At 41.4% G+C, this 18,795-nt stretch overlaps 1 protein-coding gene across 7 annotated transcripts in view; it reads right to left on the reverse strand.

Annotated features, from left to right (window-relative positions):
* The window catches only part of ppfia1 (PTPRF interacting protein alpha 1), a 43,695-nt gene that overhangs the window by 8,360 nt on the left and 16,540 nt on the right, over positions 1 to 18,795 (reverse strand). For 6 of the 7 annotated variants that reach the window (XM_076886892.1, XM_076886884.1, XM_076886890.1 and 3 more), the window contains exons 5-17: positions 18,179 to 18,253; positions 13,903 to 14,004; positions 13,042 to 13,275; positions 12,546 to 12,692; positions 11,792 to 11,926; positions 9,895 to 9,978; positions 9,671 to 9,802; positions 9,428 to 9,490; positions 9,199 to 9,278; positions 5,108 to 5,258; positions 4,454 to 4,677; positions 4,135 to 4,366; positions 1,670 to 1,699 (exon numbers count right to left, since the gene is read on the reverse strand). In XM_076886892.1, the coding sequence (XP_076743007.1) occupies positions 1,670 to 1,699; positions 4,135 to 4,366; positions 4,454 to 4,677; positions 5,108 to 5,258; positions 9,199 to 9,278; positions 9,428 to 9,490; positions 9,671 to 9,802; positions 9,895 to 9,978; positions 11,792 to 11,926; positions 12,546 to 12,692; positions 13,042 to 13,275; positions 13,903 to 14,004; positions 18,179 to 18,253 (1,689 nt within the window). The remainder of the gene's footprint in view (positions 1 to 1,669; positions 1,700 to 4,134; positions 4,367 to 4,453; positions 4,678 to 5,107; positions 5,259 to 9,198; positions 9,279 to 9,427; positions 9,491 to 9,670; positions 9,803 to 9,894; positions 9,979 to 11,791; positions 11,927 to 12,545; positions 12,693 to 13,041; positions 13,276 to 13,902; positions 14,005 to 18,178; positions 18,254 to 18,795) is intronic. The other variant, XM_076886897.1, reaches the window with a different exon arrangement.

Genomic DNA, 18,795 nt, shown 5'->3' on the forward strand with positions numbered 1-18,795 from the left:
GTTGCTACGAGTGTTTTTAATGTGGAGGGAAAAATGAAGAATGATTGACAGATCCTGGCTTCTAATTATGGTATTAACCAGTCACTGATGTAACATATAGGAGGGATCCGTGGGAAAAGTCCTGCCTCAAAATTAAACCTGGAACCTGCTATTAGCACTTCTTAAACAGTTCACCAGGTAAGTAAATATTTCTTTAGTGTATTTTGTACAATGTAAACTAAAAGCTAACCAAGACCTCCTGTTATATGTCTGAAGTTCCTTCAGATTTGATGGTCTTGACCTGGAGCCAAATATTTTTTGGGTCATTGTTGTATTGGAAGACACTGGAAGACAGAGCCACAACCCAGACTACTTGAGGTTTTTGTTCAAAATCGTCACATCTTTCCGTAATGATTTCTCCCACTTTGACGAGATTCCCAGTTCTAGACACACTCAAGCATCCTCACAGCATAATATTCCCATTATCGTGTTTCACTACTGGGGTGGTGTTCTTTGGGTCACACGCCTCGCCCTTCTTTCTCAAATCATAAGCAAAGAGCTCATCTGACCAAAAGAGGCCCTTCCAGCATACATAATCGTTCTCCAGGTTGTTTTCAGCATCCTTCAATTTGGCTCAAAGGTATCTCTTCTGTAGAAAATCAAGTTTTCCTTAGTCTTCAACCTCTGTCCATTCCCATGCGGCGTTCTAGTCATCGTCTGCTTTGAGACTACAATTTCCTACTTGGCTAAGTCACTCACTAATGTCTTGGTAGTTGTTCTAGGTCTCTGATTGTTGATGATACTTCTCACACCAGTTCTTGAAACTTGAAAATACTGTAATAATTTTGTATTTTCATCCTCTGTAAGCATCAACAATTCTTTTTCTCAAATTTAACTGATTTATTTTGTTTTTTGTCATGATCCTTTCTCAAGTGACAGCTCAAACCCTTGTAGAAGTTTTTATATTGTGTGTAAGTTAGAGGGCAACACTAATTTACACACATTAGAGACTACTTGCTGGAAAATTATCCCTTCACTGTTTTTCACACAGACAGAAAAACTCAAAGGAGAACAAGTTAAAACTCTAGCTGTTTTGATGCAAACAAACTTGCTTTGTACACCACCATCTTTTTGTAAACTTTGCTGCAGGTTGGCAGGAGCCTCCATCCTTGTCTGTTGCTGTGATGGCTGCAATATGCAGGGGTGATTTTATTTTAAAGTCAGAGATAGCATTTATTCCACTAGACGCATTCTAAAGAATGAGTCCCTTACATACTAATAAATTATGATTGATTATTACAGGTGAAGCACCACAGCAGTGTTAAAATAAGTAAAAGAAATGACACTAAAGTGCAATAAAAGTCTGAGGTGCTGGCCTGGAGGCCCAGTAATGCAAAAATGTTATGCTGGAGATTGCCTGCAACAGACGTGTGTTTGATTTGATAATAGAAAATACATTACTTAAAACTCAATATGAAGAAAGGAAACGTATTATTTGCAGCACTGTTACACCCCCCCCCAAAACAATCGAGGCATTCAAAAACAGGACTGCATATTTCCAACGGATGGAGGATTTAAGGATGGGATGGGGAAACTGAAAGTAAACATTAGGGATTAAACTTGGGGGTGGGAGATGTTACATAGCAAACAGGTCCCTCACAAAGCTCGGGAAAGCAGGTCTCTAGTTTACCTTCCTGCGGTGCTTGCGCAGGTCACTAGGCTGAAGTGTGGCAAAAAGGGAGAGAGGAGAGAAGCAGTTAGTAATACACAACAGATCAGCGGTGGAATCAAGCCATGCACAAAGAGACAAGAGCAGAAAATCACACGAAGATACACAGAACAGTTATCCGTGTGCGCACACACAGGCAGAGACACACACGCAGACTCAGAGAAGCTGTTGTTTTTATTGTGCAATTAAGAAAGGTAGTTCTTGGGAAATTAAAGTCTGCAGGAGTACCACCACACCCAAGGGAGGAGACACTGCAAAAACCAAGCTGAAGGTTGGGTCAAGGTAGGCTGGGTGCAGTCTAGCTCACAATTACACCACCACCAATATTTGAGTGGGATAAAAGCTTTTATAACATTTGTTTGCATTGATAAATCAATTAAGATGCCAAGCAGCTAGCTGACTACTCATGCTAAACAGCATTTGAAATCACAGGTGATGCTATAGTGTGTGTGTGTGTGTGTGTGTGTGTGTGTGTGTGTGTGTGTGTGTGTGTGTGTGTGTGTGTGTGTAACAATAACTGTACGGCACCTGAATTTATGAGCACAGCTGTTCTCGTCATATTTTCCACTCTGCACCAATAGTGGTGGAGGACAGATCCCCCCCACCCCACCCCTCTGCATTCCACATAGACCTGGCATTAGCAGAGCAAATAAACCATCACTGTGCCACATTTCTGCAGGAATTTTCCTGCCCCAGGAAGAAAGTATCTAATCACTCATTTCCTTTGCTCAGCTGACACTGTAGGGGCCAAAGCAGGGAAGAGCGTATGCTATAAAAGGAAAACGGGAAGAGGAAATTGATGGGTGAGCAGAAAATTAATTTAATTACCCAAATTGTTTTCTTTCCTCTTGGAGTGTCTATTTGTGTGTCTACTTATGCATTAATGATAATCTTGTGATTTTTTTAACCCAAGTAAGATTTATAAATGTAAAACTGACGACATGATCTGCCAGACTCAAAGACAAAGACTCCCTTCATGTCTAATGTATTACAGCATTACTTCAATAAACTGCTTGAATTGTTTAAATGCCTGATTTTAAGCAGGGCAGATGTAAATTGCTGCTCTGCAATCAAGCAACTTCATTAGTATAAGTAACTTCAACACACACTGAACAAACAAACAAACGTTAAAGGGACACTCAACTCAAACATCTGGAACAACCAAACAAATGCAAGTACTGCTAGAGTAACTCCAGCTGCAGGGTTAACAGGGTAACCAGTGGTTTTACAGTTCCACAGAACCAATACGAAACTGAATGCAGCGAGAGAAGCCAAAAATAAACAGATGTGCACCTCTTGTCATATCAGCTGGCACACAGAGTCAGTTGTCTGTGTCTTTAATGTAATCAGGATCTTGAATTTGGGATGCCCTTGTTTCTTAAGTTAAAAAATAACCAAAGAGATATTAAGTGGCAGCCTAAACAGACGCTTTGCCAAAAATAAAGCAAACTTTGAAAAAGAGTACTAGCTGGTTCCTGGTGATGTTTTAAATATATGGAATTCAGCTTAGCATTTCAGGTGTGCTTGTTATGATTTTCCTATTGAGGAATACTGAATGCTGACAGGAGACCTGGACAAGCCTGAACATCCACACTCACAGCTTTGTGTCTTTTGTTACTCTGCGTTTACACAAGTCAATGAATCAGATGTGTAAGTGAGAATAAAAGAAAAAAATAAGCCTGGCTTCAAGTCCGACCTGCCCCCCGCCCCTTACTGCTCTAGTGTCAAATAAAGACTAAAATGCCCAAATAATAATCTAAAAAGAGGCTAACTGAGGTTTTCCTTGGCTTTCACAAAATATTACAAGCATGTCTCCATTTGATGACTTTTATAAGCAGTCAAAAAAACAAATACAAAACCCCAGAGCCACGATTTGGATTTAACACAGAGAAAAAGTTTCCTGTTTGCACTGAAGTTGGCAAAAGGATCAGAAGAGACAGGAAGTGGCAGACTGCACCCACCCAAGAAGGGAATGAAGGAGCTGTGGGGAGATGGGCAGGTACCTGGAAGTATGGTGCAAAGTTATTGGCTTGAAGTGGGGCACTGAAGCCAGTTGTACCATAAGGCAGATAAGTTACTGTCTGATGGGAGAGGGAGCTCTGGGTGACGTAGGGGTCATAGCAATACTGCTACAGGCAGGGCGCAGTTATATATGTAAACTGTTACAAAGTCATGCATACAAATAGAAGCAGACGATCACACTGATAAAACATAAAAGCAACATTGAAGGCCGGTCTTGTTTTAATTATATAATAATCCTAAAAAACAAAGACAGCAAATTAAGACAACAGCTTTAAAATATCAGGAATTGTAATCAGAGAAATTAATATTAGTCTTACAGTGATGTATATCTCAAAGGGGCTTTCTAAAAAATGTATGTTTAGGAAATTGTGATACTCATTACAGGAAGGTAAAAGAAAAGTTACCAAGGTCATGACACCCATTCGATCCAGTTCTCTGTTGGGGCTGCGGGGAATGCGCCTCGGAGTGGAGTGGCCAGAGCCGGGTGGAGAACCGCCCAATGACGAGCCAGCATATAGCGACGGAGGGATGGAGCTCATGGAGCGGAAATGTCCTCCAAGGCTATCACCACTGCCTACCCGGCACTCTATCTCCTCTGCCCGGATAGCGGTGCTCTCCTTCTCCTCTTGGATCATTCTGCAAGTGAAAGAAAGGTGAAAATATGGCAATATTTACATGGAAATGGGGTTACATGAGACAAGTGTGTGCTTGTTATAGTGGTACCTGATTTCATTGTTGATAGCATCCAGCTGCTCCTGCAACATCAGGGCAAGGGTCTGTGCATCAGCCTGGCCAGCGGGGGACAGCAGGTCCACCGAGCTGAAAACTGTCTCTCGATCCTCCTCCAGGTCTGAGGCGTCCATGTCGCTCTCAAAGGCCTGTGCCACATTTGCCAGCACATTAGCCTGTTGCATGCGCTCCCACTCCTGCTCATTTAAAGTCTGCACCTACATAGGTATAAAACAGGGAATGAGAATGGAGAGAAGGAAAGAAAGATACCAGGAAAGAAGACAGTATGGAGAAAATAATCAAAAGGTTGGAGAAAGCAGGCAGCAGGCATGTGAGAGGATGTCAGGCAACAGAGCAATACATAGTTAGATCCTAGGGTGTTTGTCATTGATGCAGCACACAGACACCGTCACTGTTATCTCAGGCACACTGACTTACATGTCGCTGATTGTCCGTAATAGTAGCAAACAAAGAAGCGGGGGAGAAGAAGAAAAGCATCAGAGAACTCAAACATTAGACTGAAACAGGAAAGAAAGAAAAAGCCGTACAAGGCAAACAGCTAAGAGATGTTCTCAAATAGTGGATTAATTAAACATGAATGACCAGATCTGTCGTTTAACTGCTTTATGTCTGCAGGTGTGAGCTTACTTTGGAAGGTTCATCCCGTAGCGCTGCCACGCGTCCCTTCTGAGGCCGTCTCAGGACGAGAGCGCTGCCATAATGGTCCGAGTTACTGTCCATCATCGAAGAGGCCGACACTGGATATCTGAAATCTGGGGTGCTGCCCAGCTGAGACCGCCTTGAAAAACACAGTCACACCAATGAAAGTCATTCATGAATCAATAGAAAACTAAGAGGTTACATCAGGTGTATATTTTCAGTCAATGACTGAATGATTTCAGTCACATCTGTAGGCCATCTGACATTTTGACAAATTGGACGGGAAAACAACAGTTCCTGCAGCGTCTGTGGCCGGTCTGTTAATATCAACACTGTACTGTATTGATTTTGGAGAACATTAGGTTGCAGTCGTGCAGCTGCAACTTGGTGCAGAACGAAATGGCCATTACGTGAAATGCCTATGGTTGTTATATTAGCCTCGATAGAAATTACCTGCTTTATGCGACGTTCAGTTCAAGAGGCTACACCATCGTCATAAGCAAAGCATGTATTTTATGCTACATAAAAAATAAACATTTAAGTAAATAAAATGAAGCTTTATGGTAGAAATACAATTACTGGCCACTTTGTTAGTTACACATGTCTAGAACCAGGTTGGAGCACATTTTACCTCCAGAACTTTTTACAACAGCATGCTGGAAACTGTCCCCTGATACTTTATTGACATAACAGCATTACACACTGCTGGATTGAGCTCTGGTGACCGTTAACGCCACTGGAGGCCAGTGACGTTTTTGAGCTTTGTGACATGATGTGTTTTGTGCTGAAGTTGGCTACACTGTGGTTATAAAGGGGATATGGTCACCAACAATACTCAGGTAGGCTGTGTTGTTTACACAATGTTCAACTGGTACTAAGAAGTCCAAACTATGCCCAAAAAATACTCCCAACATCATTAGGCCACCATCAGTCTGAACAGGATAGCTCTAAGGCCGGATGGATCCATGCTTTCATGTTTTTTAAGCTACTTTGTGACCCTACTATCTGAATGCAGCAGAAATCAAGAGTCATCAGACCATGTGTGGTCTTTTAGCTGCACTGCTTCAGGGTTCAACATTCTTAGCCTGGCGGGGCGAAGGACACTGTCTCAGCTGAACTATGGACACGAACACACACATACACTGATATGCACACACTCATCCCCCCTCCCTTTCCAAACGCCTTCGATGCTTGTGCCCAGCACATGGCATGGCAGTCAACTGGACCAGCGCAGACATGCTGCAGGACCGGATGCGCTGTCTACACCGGCTCTCTCTTACCCTTACCCGCCCTTGTTGCTTGTCTTGTGTTTCTATGGTGTATTGACAGTCATGTGCTTTTTGTGCTGAGGTGTTTTTTCTGTTATCAAACTGTTCTCCCACTAGGAGCTCAGTCTGAGTGGAGTTTTTTTTCTCCTCCTCTTACCTCATGTTATGTATTTTTGTTGTTTTTTTCCTATCAGCCGACCTTTCTGACATGTCTCCCCAATGTGATGTTTGTGTAAAGTTGGTCAGAAGGTTCCTTTGTAAGTGCGCATGCGCCATTAGCGTGCTGCCTGCTGTAACCCTAATTTCCTTCGGGATTAATAAAGTATTCTGATTCTGATTCTTGATGTTCTTCTCTGTAACTTGGTTGTGTTACTCTTTTCTTTCTATCATTTTAAAGCAAACTGTTCTTTCTCCTCTAACCTCAATGAGGCATTTTCAAACAGCATGTCTTTAGATTGGATACTCTGGTTTTCTCACACAAAGACAACCCAAACAGGTGGATTTGAACCCAAGACTTTGCTGTGAAAACAGTGCTAACCACCGTGTCACTGTGCCGTCTTCTGGAGAAAGGTTTTATAGTCGGATGTAGGGCTGGGCCATATCATACCGTTCACGGTAATACCGGTGTAATGTTGGGCAACGATAAGAAAATGAAATATCGCGATAGAATATGGGTGAAATGCGCATGCGCAGTGCCTTTGTTTTCATACGCACATGGCGGCGACGCAGAATGAGAAGAGCAAAAGTGGATCGTTGAATGAAACGGATGAACCAGAACTGGTTTGTAAAATGCTGCAGCTTCAGTGGTGTGGAACTGGTTTGGCTTTCGTCCGTCAGATACACAGCAAAGCACTATTTTTGGTAGCGCATGCTAGCGGGCCGTCGTTATTACCGTATTTTTTGGAAAATACGGCACACTTAAAATCATCCTTTGATTTTTCTGAAACTCGACAGAGCCCCTTATAATCCCGTTTTGCACTAATAAAGTTGAGGAGTATTTTGTCTAGTCAATTATATTGTCAGTTATATCGTTATCGCAAATTTTCAAATGTATATCGTGATAAATATTTTTGGTCATATCGCCCTGCTCTAGTCGGATGAGAAAGATTGATATTTGTGCACAATAACATGAAATACATGTGGAGAATTAAAGGCACCAACTCTCAAGCATGGTGGCGATAGCATTGTGCTTCAAAGCTGGTTGACTGTCAGTGGTACTGGCACATTGAACAAACTAAATAGAATAGTGAAGACGACACAGTACTAGGGCTGCCACAAACGATTATTTTGATAGTCGACTAATCAGATCATCATCCATTGGACGTAAAACGCACAGCTTATTGCACCAGCAGCATATGCTCTTATATAACTATCATTAGCTTACAGCTTTAAGTGTTTAAGGTCTGTGCTAACTAAACATAAAGACAAGATGATAGTTTATTAAATTTTAATGAAATTTGCAGATTGTTTCGGTGAAGTTTAATAAACTCCTTGCTATCTAAAATATAACAGGACACCGGAGTAAATTCTCGAGCATCTCACACTTCTGATAATCAGCTGTCTGCTTGATGTTTATTCAGCTGTGTAAAAACTATAACTTTAATCTCAGCCAAACCGATTTACTCAGGAATAAATAAAATACTAAAAAAGCAAAACAATAACATTTTGAAGTTTCTAAGTGACTTATATATCATGTTTAACCTGAGTAGTGAAAGACGGCGGTGGGTTTGAAAACGATTTGCCGGGAGTCCGGTGTTCTCACGGCTCTAGTGAGCCTAGCCCCCGGCTAGCTATCGAGCTAGTGGGTAACAGACGTCTCCAAAAACCTCTGAGCGCTTTTGAAAATATGTGGTGTCTTGATAAACTGAGCAGATATTTGAGGTTTACACAGCTACATTCTCGCCTGAAAATATGTTAAACGTTTATTTTGTGACCCAGAAAGAATAATAAGAGTAATATTAAAACTAACTAGCTGCCGCCATTGTTGGAAACTGAGCTGGGCTGCGCTATGAATTCTGGGACACAGCTTCTTCTTCTTCGGGGTTTAACGGCAGCTGGCATCCTTGTACATGCAGTGCTGCCATCTTCTGTTTCAGTCCGTTATTACACTCTTAAACCCTACTACTTATTCCTGCGTCTTTTGGGATCTTACAAAGCTTCAAACGACGCGTCGACTATTAAATCAGTCGTCGACGATTTTGATAGTCGACGTAATCGTGACTAGTCGACTAATCATGGCAGCCCTACACAGTACCTCTAAATTCTTCAACTTTACTTTAAATCAACAGCTGGACAATTGAAATTTGGACACAGTTAGGATGACTATGTGTTTGGGACAGTGATACCAAACACATAGTCAAACTTGTTTTGGATGGATAAGGCAGGCAAACAATAAGCTTCTGGAATAGACTTCCCAAACACTTAACCCTGCGGAAAATTTATGGACTCTGCTTAAAAGGTCTGTGGTAGGAAACCAAACAATTAAAATCAACTCTAGTGGTTAAATATGAATCCACAGTTATGCTACAAGTCTGTTGATGGATGCCAAAGGTGTCTGGCTGGGGTGAAACCTCATCACGTTATCCAGAATAAGTGTATGTACATTTCTGACCTTAACACTAGATATCGCCCAATAAAGTGGCCATTAAATGTATAGCATACTGCCATCACCAATGACATGTGAAACTTTTTTGGGTCAGTATCTTGACCACGGACGTTTTGACATAACACTGGACAAAGTGTTAAGCAACCACCTGAGTTCCTCATAGTTTCCCAGCGAGATATAAAAGTCAAATCATTTCACTAGCTTACCCATGCAGTAGCGAGTTGCTCCTGCTCCTTCCCTGCTCATTCTCTGCCCTCATAGTCTCAATTTGGATTAAGAGCTGCTCCTATGAGAGAGAGCATGTTACAGATATTCTTGTTACCTACTGTAGCCATGAAGAGGAAAAACCACCACTGCTATAGAACAATTTAGAAAAAACAACCCAAAATATAAAAACACACAAACAGGAGGAATTCTTTATTTTTATTTCCTTACTTTCTCATGGTGGGACTCCTCAATTAATTTTTTGGTGTGCTCGAGTTCTCGAATCAGGGCATTCTGAGAAACAGGAATGATAAGAAATGCTTAACATGGCACATGACTAGCCATGCGACACAGATTTAACAGGAACAACAAATATTTATTTAGTTAGTTAGCTATGAATACTGTGTCCTCAGCTTGCCGACGTCTTTGTTCATCAGCCTAACTTTAGAATTAGGCACTAGAGAAGTGCTCTACCTTATCCTCCAAGGCAGACATCCTCTCTTTGAGGTGAAGCTGAAGTCTTTCATTGGACTCTGAGAGGAGCTTATCCACCGTCTCAGACAGACGCTTGTTGTGCTCCTCATTCATCTTCTCCCGTTGCCGTGCCTACGAAAATAGCAACATTTTTATACAACGCACAGCTGTAGCAATGCAATGAGAATCAAGCTTCCAGTAAGAACATTTCCCCTCGTTCTCACCCTGAGCAGCTCCTGGTTTTTTTCCTCGAGCTGGGCCTCCAGCTGCCTCAGTCTCTCTTCAACATTGCCATGGCGTTCCTCTGCCTGAAAACAAAGGTTAATGAGAAAAAACTACAAATCTGTACAAATATGTTTCTCTGATTTCATGTATTTAATCCACGCAGGGCTGAAAATCTCTAAAGCCAGACCTTACTATCCCAAACCCTCTACCATCCATCCTGGAGAAGGACCTTGCTAAAAGTCTTTTTATTGTACTGCTTCAAGGTTCAACATACTTTTTTTTTCCTGTGTTTGACATGATGAGAACAGGTCCTTCGAAAGGATGAAGTCACCAACATTTACATATTTTAAAAGGAGCAAAAAGCCAAAAACATGCACTGTAACACAACCCAAAAATAATAAAGCAGCTCATGCGTCCCATAATGCAGATCTACCGTATGGCAGCCTTATCTAAGTTTCACCACTGACTACACACCTGGGTTATGAGGGTTACCGGTTCCTAAAACATTTAGATTTATGCAAAAGCCAACAGGCAACACAGCCTGATCTAGTTTTCTTGTAGCTCTTATAGGTGGGGTCTCCATAAGTCTTTGAGAAAATCAGCTGGAACTTCCTGTTTGTGTCAAGACACCAAAAACTAGGTGCCTTGTGTTTCAGAGGAGAGGAGATGAAGGGTATCACCACGAACTATCAACACCGCTTACTAGCACATGAAGCACAAACACAGAAGCTGTACAGATAAAGCCAGATCACAGCTACGATTCAGGTTTGACGGAGTATTTTGATCAAGTTTGAAACTGCACTTAACCAGGAATGTATTCTTTGTTTCACAGACTTCAGGTACATTTGATTATTTTTGGCTTGATTTCATCTGAAAATCTAAACACACTAGATTTGCTATTGGTCTGGTTAAATTCAGCAACAAGGGATAGTGAACCTCCCAGTAAGCAAAAAGGATTGGTTTAGCCGTCTGGATAAAGCTGGTCTACCTTTTTCAATATCTTAGTGCCTTTAGAGCCACACAGAACACACTAAAGACGGAGGTGGTAGGAACAGCATGAAGAACACACAAAGACAGCATGACAGACACAAATGAGAACAGGATAATAATGCAAACATTTCAAGAGACTGAGCACAATTTCAATTAGTTGCTGAAGGGAGAAAGCCTGTGTTGCAAGTTGCACAAATGAAATAACATAAGAAACCAGGGCAGTCATTTCTAAGTGTGTCTGTGTCTCTGCTGTATTCTGTATATTAAGTTTGCGGTTTAAGCACCACTCAAAGAGGAAATAAAATGCAAATTAAAAATGCAGGGATGAGACACGGCAGTCTGCTTCTTTTCTCTGTTTGTTTCTGAGTCTTTAAACAGGCGTAAATAAATGAAATGAATGGCACTAATTAAATTAACAAAGAAACAGAAGGGGCGGACAGACTAGAGAAAGATGACTTTGTAGATTCTACTCACTTTCTGATAAACATTAAAAGGTTCGATTGAGTAGACCAATGAAAAACACTACATTCAAAAATGTACAGAGAGCCAGACAAAATACTAATAAGGTGATATGATGCTGTTGCAGTGCAGTTATGCAGCAGGATGTTTTGTCCAAAATAAAGATTCTAACTATAAATGGATAAGAACAGGAGCTGAGTTTCTAAAAATAGGTCACTGTGAATATTTGGAGGAACATAAATAATGGCTTCCTCAGCAGCTTCCATGCAGAGTTGCTGTAAAGGAACCTCTTTAACATATCTGGTGACGTTACGCAAACTTGTACCTTTATTCAGGTATTATGAGGTGATGCAATTTTGAGTCAGCTCCATTTAAAATAAATACATATATACACAGAAATGCAATTACAAATGAACAGTAGTTTTAAAAAGGTGCAGATGCTGATACCTTTGTGAGAGCAGCGACCCTCTGGGCTAACTCTGCTTCCACCTCTGGCAGTGTCTCTGCCTTCCGGATGGTCTGCTGCAGCTTCTGCTCAGCCAGTTCCAGCTTTTCCTGAAGTTGCCGGTTTCTCTCTTCAGTCTACGACAAACAAATCAAACCCAAACAGTCATGAGCAAATACGTTTAAGACTGTTTTGTCCCTTCATTCCAGTCTCAAAGGTGGCTTTCAGATCCACAAGGAGCAGAGAGTACCAGAAAACACACTTCAGCACAGGGGCAGAAAAAGAAAGACAAAAGGGAGATGGGGTCAAGGGATGCACGAGGGTGGGAAGAGCAGGAAGCGAGTGACAGAACAATCAAAATGACACAGAGACAAACAAAAACCAAGAGAGGAGGAGAAAGACATCTCCATCTCCACTGAGTACTTGTAAAGAAACAAGCCAGTGTCTTCAAGGCTTCCCATTAAGAGCCTGCTGCGCTGCTCAGTGTGTGAATACAGCAAGAATTCCTCAATAGGAGTCTGACAACTGCAGGCAATTCCTGCTGGCAGCCAACTCTGAGACTCAAACAATAAATTCCTCACTTGTCTGCATACCAGATTAAAGTGTGTGGGCGCTTGCAGACAATAGCAATATGATGAAATGACTGCAAATTACAAACAAACTGATCCAATTTTCTCTAATGCCAAACACACAATTAACTGATTATCTGAGTTGTGGTGGCTTTATACAGTCTTAAACAAACAGCACGGGACCTACTTGTCTGTAGAGGGAGTCTTTATTGGCCACTTCATTCTCCAGCTTGTCGTTGAGGTCGTGGACAGAGGTAGCCTCTCGCTGAGCTGCCAGGTAGCGCTTCTCTAGAGTGGTAATCCTCTCCTCCATGTCTTCCTTCTGAGCCATAGACTGTATGCATAAACATATTGCTTTAGAGTTCTCAGCCTTTGTGACAGGAATCCTTCTGATTGGGCATCTTTACACGAATATGAGAAGAAGACAAGGCACTAAAAGAATCCTGGTACTCAAACATGAGCAAACATGTTAACGCTGCTTATACTGTCCTGCTGTGCAATGTTTAATGTCATGTTATCATGTTTATAGAGCACTGGATCTTTTGAAGCACTCCGCTGTTAAAATCTATAAAAACTGTGCTAAAAACATTGACAGATGTGTGTGAACAATGCACACATGTACAAAGTCGCAAACTCATATTTCAACACATCTCTTCGTTACAAACAGATCGTGTCCTCTTTACCTCTCTGAGGTCTCTCTGTAGTCTTGTGTTCATGTCTTCAGACTTAATAAGGTCCTTTCGGGCTGTGTCCAGGTCCTCCTCCAGCTCAGTGATGCGTGATGCCATAGCAGCCATGCGCTCCTTCATTTGGCCCAAATCGGCCATCTGACGGTCCATTACCTCCTGGAGCTCGCCAACCTTACCGAATCCAGGTGCAGACTCGTCTTCCTGGCTCGACGAACCGTCCGATGACCGCTGTGGGCAGATTGACATCGACTTTAAGATGTATATACAGAATATTGTGTTTTTTTCCTGGATGAGCGTTGTGCTGTTATTGTTGGCTATTTGATAATCAAGAAGTTTGAGTAAATTAAAGACTTGTGATGAGAAAAATGTAAACATCTTGCACTGAAAATTCAAATGATCACTGCCTGCAAGACAGGACTTGGAATGGATTTGAACTCCTGAGAGTTGATTGTCCTCAGACAATGAGAAGCTGATAAAGATTATTAATTGAAGTACAGAGAAAACTGCAGGATACCCGCTTTCTAATTTTTGTAATTTGTTTGTTTGTATGACACAGTGTAGCACATTCTATTTCATCATTTTAATCAATTAAAGGGAATGAAAATTTAAAATTAAAATAACACATGTATTTTGAAACTGTAACACGCAGGATTATTTGTATACTTGTAATTGTTCTCATTCTTAAAGCTGATAAGAACAGAACAATTCTACCTGATCATGTTCACTACAATACATTACAATATCACAGCAAATTAAACTATTTAATCCTCTAGACATTTGTAAAACATGAGCAACTTTGTTGCCCTTTGGTTCTCACAAACATGCCACTTCTTATACGCTGTTGAGTAAGCTCACCTTGCCATTAGTGCTTGGTGTGTTTTCAGAGTTGTGGTTAACTTCGCTGGTTCCATCAGCCAACCCTCTCTTCTGACTGTTCTGTTCCCTGAGGTAAGCCAGCTAAGGAAAAGACCAGTTTGTTAGCACCCTGCCAAGTCATTCATTGATTTGTTGAACTAAACAACTATAACGTTAACCAATAAACAAAGTGCACAATTCTTTAAGACTTCCTTTCATCCTGTAACATATTTTAAGCAAGTGCATATTTAAATGTTCACACAAACGCCTCACAGGTCTTGTTTTAGGAAGTTACGTTTCTTATCAAATGAGGCAGGTGTTTGATTTTATGTGCAATGGCATGCAGGCATGTGTGTGGTCCCAGTTTGACTTCCAGGAACAAAAGATGACTGCAGCACTGTAGCGTGAAGCAGAGAGGAAATCTAGGACACCTCCCTGAGATCCTCTGGGCCTTTAGTCAATTTTAATCCCATTCAGTACACAGAAGACTCCGGATTCTTCGTACCTCATACACATGAGCTTTGAATATAAATTTCTTTTTCAGACTCAGCAGCACAGATAGACAGGATGCTATAATTATTAACATTATTATTCTGATAAAAAAATATTAAGCAATGTTTTACTGATGCTTGTAGCTTACAGGCAGCAGCATTTATAAGTCTAAATCAACGAGTCTTTTCATCAGCTGTCACCGAGGACACTTTGTCATTTGAAGTGTGAACCTATTGAAACATGGTCTTCTCGTGTCAAGATGGCGCCAGTGTCTGACACCATCTTGCCGTCTGACTCTGTTTGTACTAGTGTTTTATTTTTACTTTGTTTTAAAACATGCTAACTCTCTGCTTGTATATGATCACAAATGCTGCTGGCTTTAAGATCCTCTCAGTTAAAAACTCTTTATTGCAATCGTGGATATCAGGGAACCTTCTCCCCACCGCTCCTGTCAGGAGTTCCAGCTTGTCTCCGTTGTGTTCCGGCGCTACCTCAACTGAGAAGGCACCGCAGACGCCGTGGGAAACGCAGTGGCTTATTGGTGAGAATGAAGGCTACCTGCACACGATTTCGGAAAATACCTCACCCTATCCCGACTGGATTTGATCGCGTCAACTACTGGCACTCTCTGGACATGGCTTACACTTGCCTGACACCTGTTGTCGGGCTTACGACAATAACCCCGCGCCAGCGTCTCCCCCGTCTTCGCTCAGGTGGAGTAAACCCTCAGAACCTACGGCCGATAGGTCGGGCACCCACATCGGCCGCTGAGCCACCGATACCACTAAGATTAAGTCTTGTTAATGCTCGATCGCTAGCAAACAAAACTTTTATTCTTAAGGACTTCTTTACTGATCGGGATCTGAATTTAATGCTTTTAACGGAAACTTGGCAGAGTCGGTGAGTCCAGCTGTTTTACTGAACTTTTACCGCCTGACTGTGAATATCTTAATGTGCCGAGGATGACTGGGCGTGGTGGTAGAGTGGCGGCTGTTTTCAGGAAGAAGCTCTCTTGCAAACAACTCTTAACTCACTCGTATTCTAGTTTTGAACTTTTTTTTTTTTTTTAGTTTTGAACTTGTGACGTTTGAATTGGGGCATCCCCGCCCGACACCCGTTGCATACAGACCTCCAAAATACCACAAGGATTTTACCCAAGACTTTTCAAACTTCTTAGCTGGAACTGTGTCAAACTACGATCGAATCTTAATCGTTGGAGATTTTAATATTCATGTGTGTTGTCCCTCCAATTCACTGACCAGAGACTTTTTAAGTTTGATAGACTCCTTTAGTCTTGCTCAACTTGTGTCTGGGCCAACCCAGAAACAGGGTCATACATTGGATCGTGTGCTGTCTTTAGGGTTACCGGTCCTAAACATGGAAATATGTGATGCTGTTTTTTCTGATCACTGTCCTGTTGTGTTTGATATACTTTTATCTCTCTGCCATTTTACACCTCTTATTTCAACACGTCGTTGTCGTGTTTTTATACCAATCTGCAACAGAACAATTTTCTATTGCTTTTAAAAAAGTTTTAAGATCTCCCCTTGGCTTTGGTACCGAGGAAATGACAGTTAATTTCTATGATAAATGCAAAACTGTCCTTGATGAGGTCGCTCCTTTTAAAACTATAAGTTCGAAACAACGACCAGACCCATGGATAAATAAGGCCACTCGTTCAGCCAGTAAGTTAAAAAAAGATGGGCTGCAGGTGTCCTTTCTCAAGTTGAGACAGTCTGTACAGGTACCTAGAAAAGTCTAGGTTTTTTTCTAATGTTATTGAGAATAGCTCCAATAATTCTCGGGTTCTTTTTTCAATTATTGACTCTGCCCTGAATATTTCCCCAGCTTCTTGTATTAATAGTACCTCAGACACCTGTGAAAGGTTCTTACAGTTTTTTATCATTAAGATAAAACAGCTTCGATCTATGATCGCCCTGCCTTCACATGACGTTTCTAAAATATCCACCTGCTCTGCTGTTTTTGATCAGTTTGAGCCTGTGTGTCTTGATCAGGTGGAGGAAGTACGTAGTGGCACAAAGACATCATCGTGTCCAAATGACATTATTCCAACACATCTTCTAAAAAAGATTTTTAAGGTTGTCAGTTCTGACATTTTAGCAATTTTTAATAGCAGCCTTAGCTCGGGTGTTTTGCCAGCATGTTTTAAACATGCTGTTGTACAGCCTGTACTTAATCTTGACTCCTCCGTCCTCACTAACTTCAGGCCTATTTCAAAGCTCCCCTTCCTGTCAAAAATTTTGAGAAATATTGTGTTTGTTCAGCTGCAATCTTTTGTAAATGGACACAATGTTCTTGAGAGGTTTCAGTCTGGTTTTAAAACTCTTCATAGCACAGAAACTGCACTTTTAAAGGTTCTTAATGATCTTTTATTAGCCACTGACTCAGGTGACTCAGCTGTGCTTTTAGATCTGACCGCTGCCTTCGATACTGTTGACCACAGCATCTTAATCTCACGGTTGAAGCATTGTGGCGTAAAGGGCACCCCATTAGAGTGGTTCAGGTCATACCTGTCTGACAGGACCTTCTCTGTGAGCTTTGGCGATTTTATTTCTTCCTCAGCTCCCCTTACTTGTGGTGTTCCCCAGGGATCTATACTGGGACCAATATTGTTCTCCATTTGTATGCTGCCTCTAGGTCTAATTTTTAGAAAATATAACATTTGTTTTCATTCATATGCCGATGACACTCAGATCTATCTTCAACTGAAGGGAAACAGTCCTGCCTCACTAGAACCCTTACTTCAGTGTCTCGGTGAAGTTAAATCTTGGATGGCCTCTAACTTCCTTAACTTCAATGAGAACTAAACCGAAGTGATCATTTTTGGACCAAGCGGCTATCCCAGCACCTAGCCAGACCAGCCTGGCAAGGCTGCAGTTAGTCCAGAATGCTGCAGCTCGTCTTCTGACACGTACTAAAAGACGTGAACACATTTTCCCAGTGCTTGCCTCTCTTCATTGGCTCCCTGTCCGCTTCAGAATTAATTTTAAAATTTTATTGTTGACTTACAAAGCCCTGAATGGACAGGCTCCCGGGTATTTGTCTGACCTCTTGCAGACTTATACCCCCCCCCCCTTAGATCTCTTAGATCAAGTGATCTTTTGCTTTTAGCTGTACCAAGGTCGAGGCTGGTTCATAGAGGCGATCGAGCATTTGCAGTCGTAGCACCTAAGCTGTGGAGTAATTTACCCCTATACATCAGACAGGCTCCCACTGTCAATCTTTTTAAATCTTATCTTAAAACGCATTTTTATTTACTGGCTTTCAATACAGCATGAGAGTTATTTGTTAATTCATATTTGGTGTTTGCTATCAATACTCTAAGTTATTTTATTAGGTATGTTGTATTCTTGTACAGCACTTTGGTCAACGCCCCTGTTGTAATTGCTACAACAGGAGCGTTGCTATATAAATAATTAAACTATTAAACTATTAAGGTGGCAGCAGCAGCAGAATCCCAATACAAGTTTAGTGAGAGCATAAACCAAATATAAAGATAAAAGTAGACTAGATGGGTAGTTAACACTTCCATTTTAAATACAACACACATAACTTTACCTTCTAACTCACCACTACCATTCACACCTATGGGCAATTTAGAATTATCAGTTAACCTAACCCCAGGAACTGCACGTCTTTGGACTGTGGGAGGAAGTCAGAGCATCTGGAGAGAACCCATGGAGGAGAACATGCAAACTGCACACACAAAACAAACCTAAGTAAACTTCTTTGTAGTAATTCTTAATATATTGTGTTTTCTTACTTCTTTGTGTGAAAAGGTGAGCTGTTCCTCCAATGCGCTGCATCGTTCCAAAGCAACACGAAGTCGCTCCCTAACCTTGAAAATATGAAATGGACATAAAGCAACATGTACAGTGGGGAAAAAAGTATTTAGTCAGCCACCGATTGTGCAAGTTCCCCCACTTAAAATGATGACAGAGGTCAGTAATTTGCACCAGAGGTACACTTCAACTGTGAGAGACAGAATGTGAAAAAAAAAACCCATGAATCCACATGGTAGGATTTGTAAAGAATTTATTCGTAAATCAGGGTGGAAAATAAGTATTTGGTCACCTCAAACAAGGAAAATCTCTGGCTCTCACAGACCTGTAACGTCTTCTGTAAGAAGCTTTTCTGTCCCCCACTCGTTACCTGTATGAATGGCACCTGTTTGAACTCATCATCTGTATAAAAGACACCTGTCCACAGCCTCAAACAGTCAGACTCCAAACTCCGCCATGGCCAAGACCAAAGAGCTTTGGAAGGACACCAGGAAAAGTATTGTAGACCTGCACCAGACTGGGAAGAGTGAATCTACAATAGGCAAGCAGCTTGGTGTGAAAAAATCAACTGTGGGAGCAATCATCAGAAAATGGAAGA

The sequence above is a fragment of the Maylandia zebra genome, linkage group LG1, assembly GCF_041146795.1.
Source record: "Maylandia zebra isolate NMK-2024a linkage group LG1, Mzebra_GT3a, whole genome shotgun sequence".
Lineage (NCBI taxonomy): Eukaryota > Metazoa > Chordata > Actinopteri > Cichliformes > Cichlidae > Maylandia > Maylandia zebra.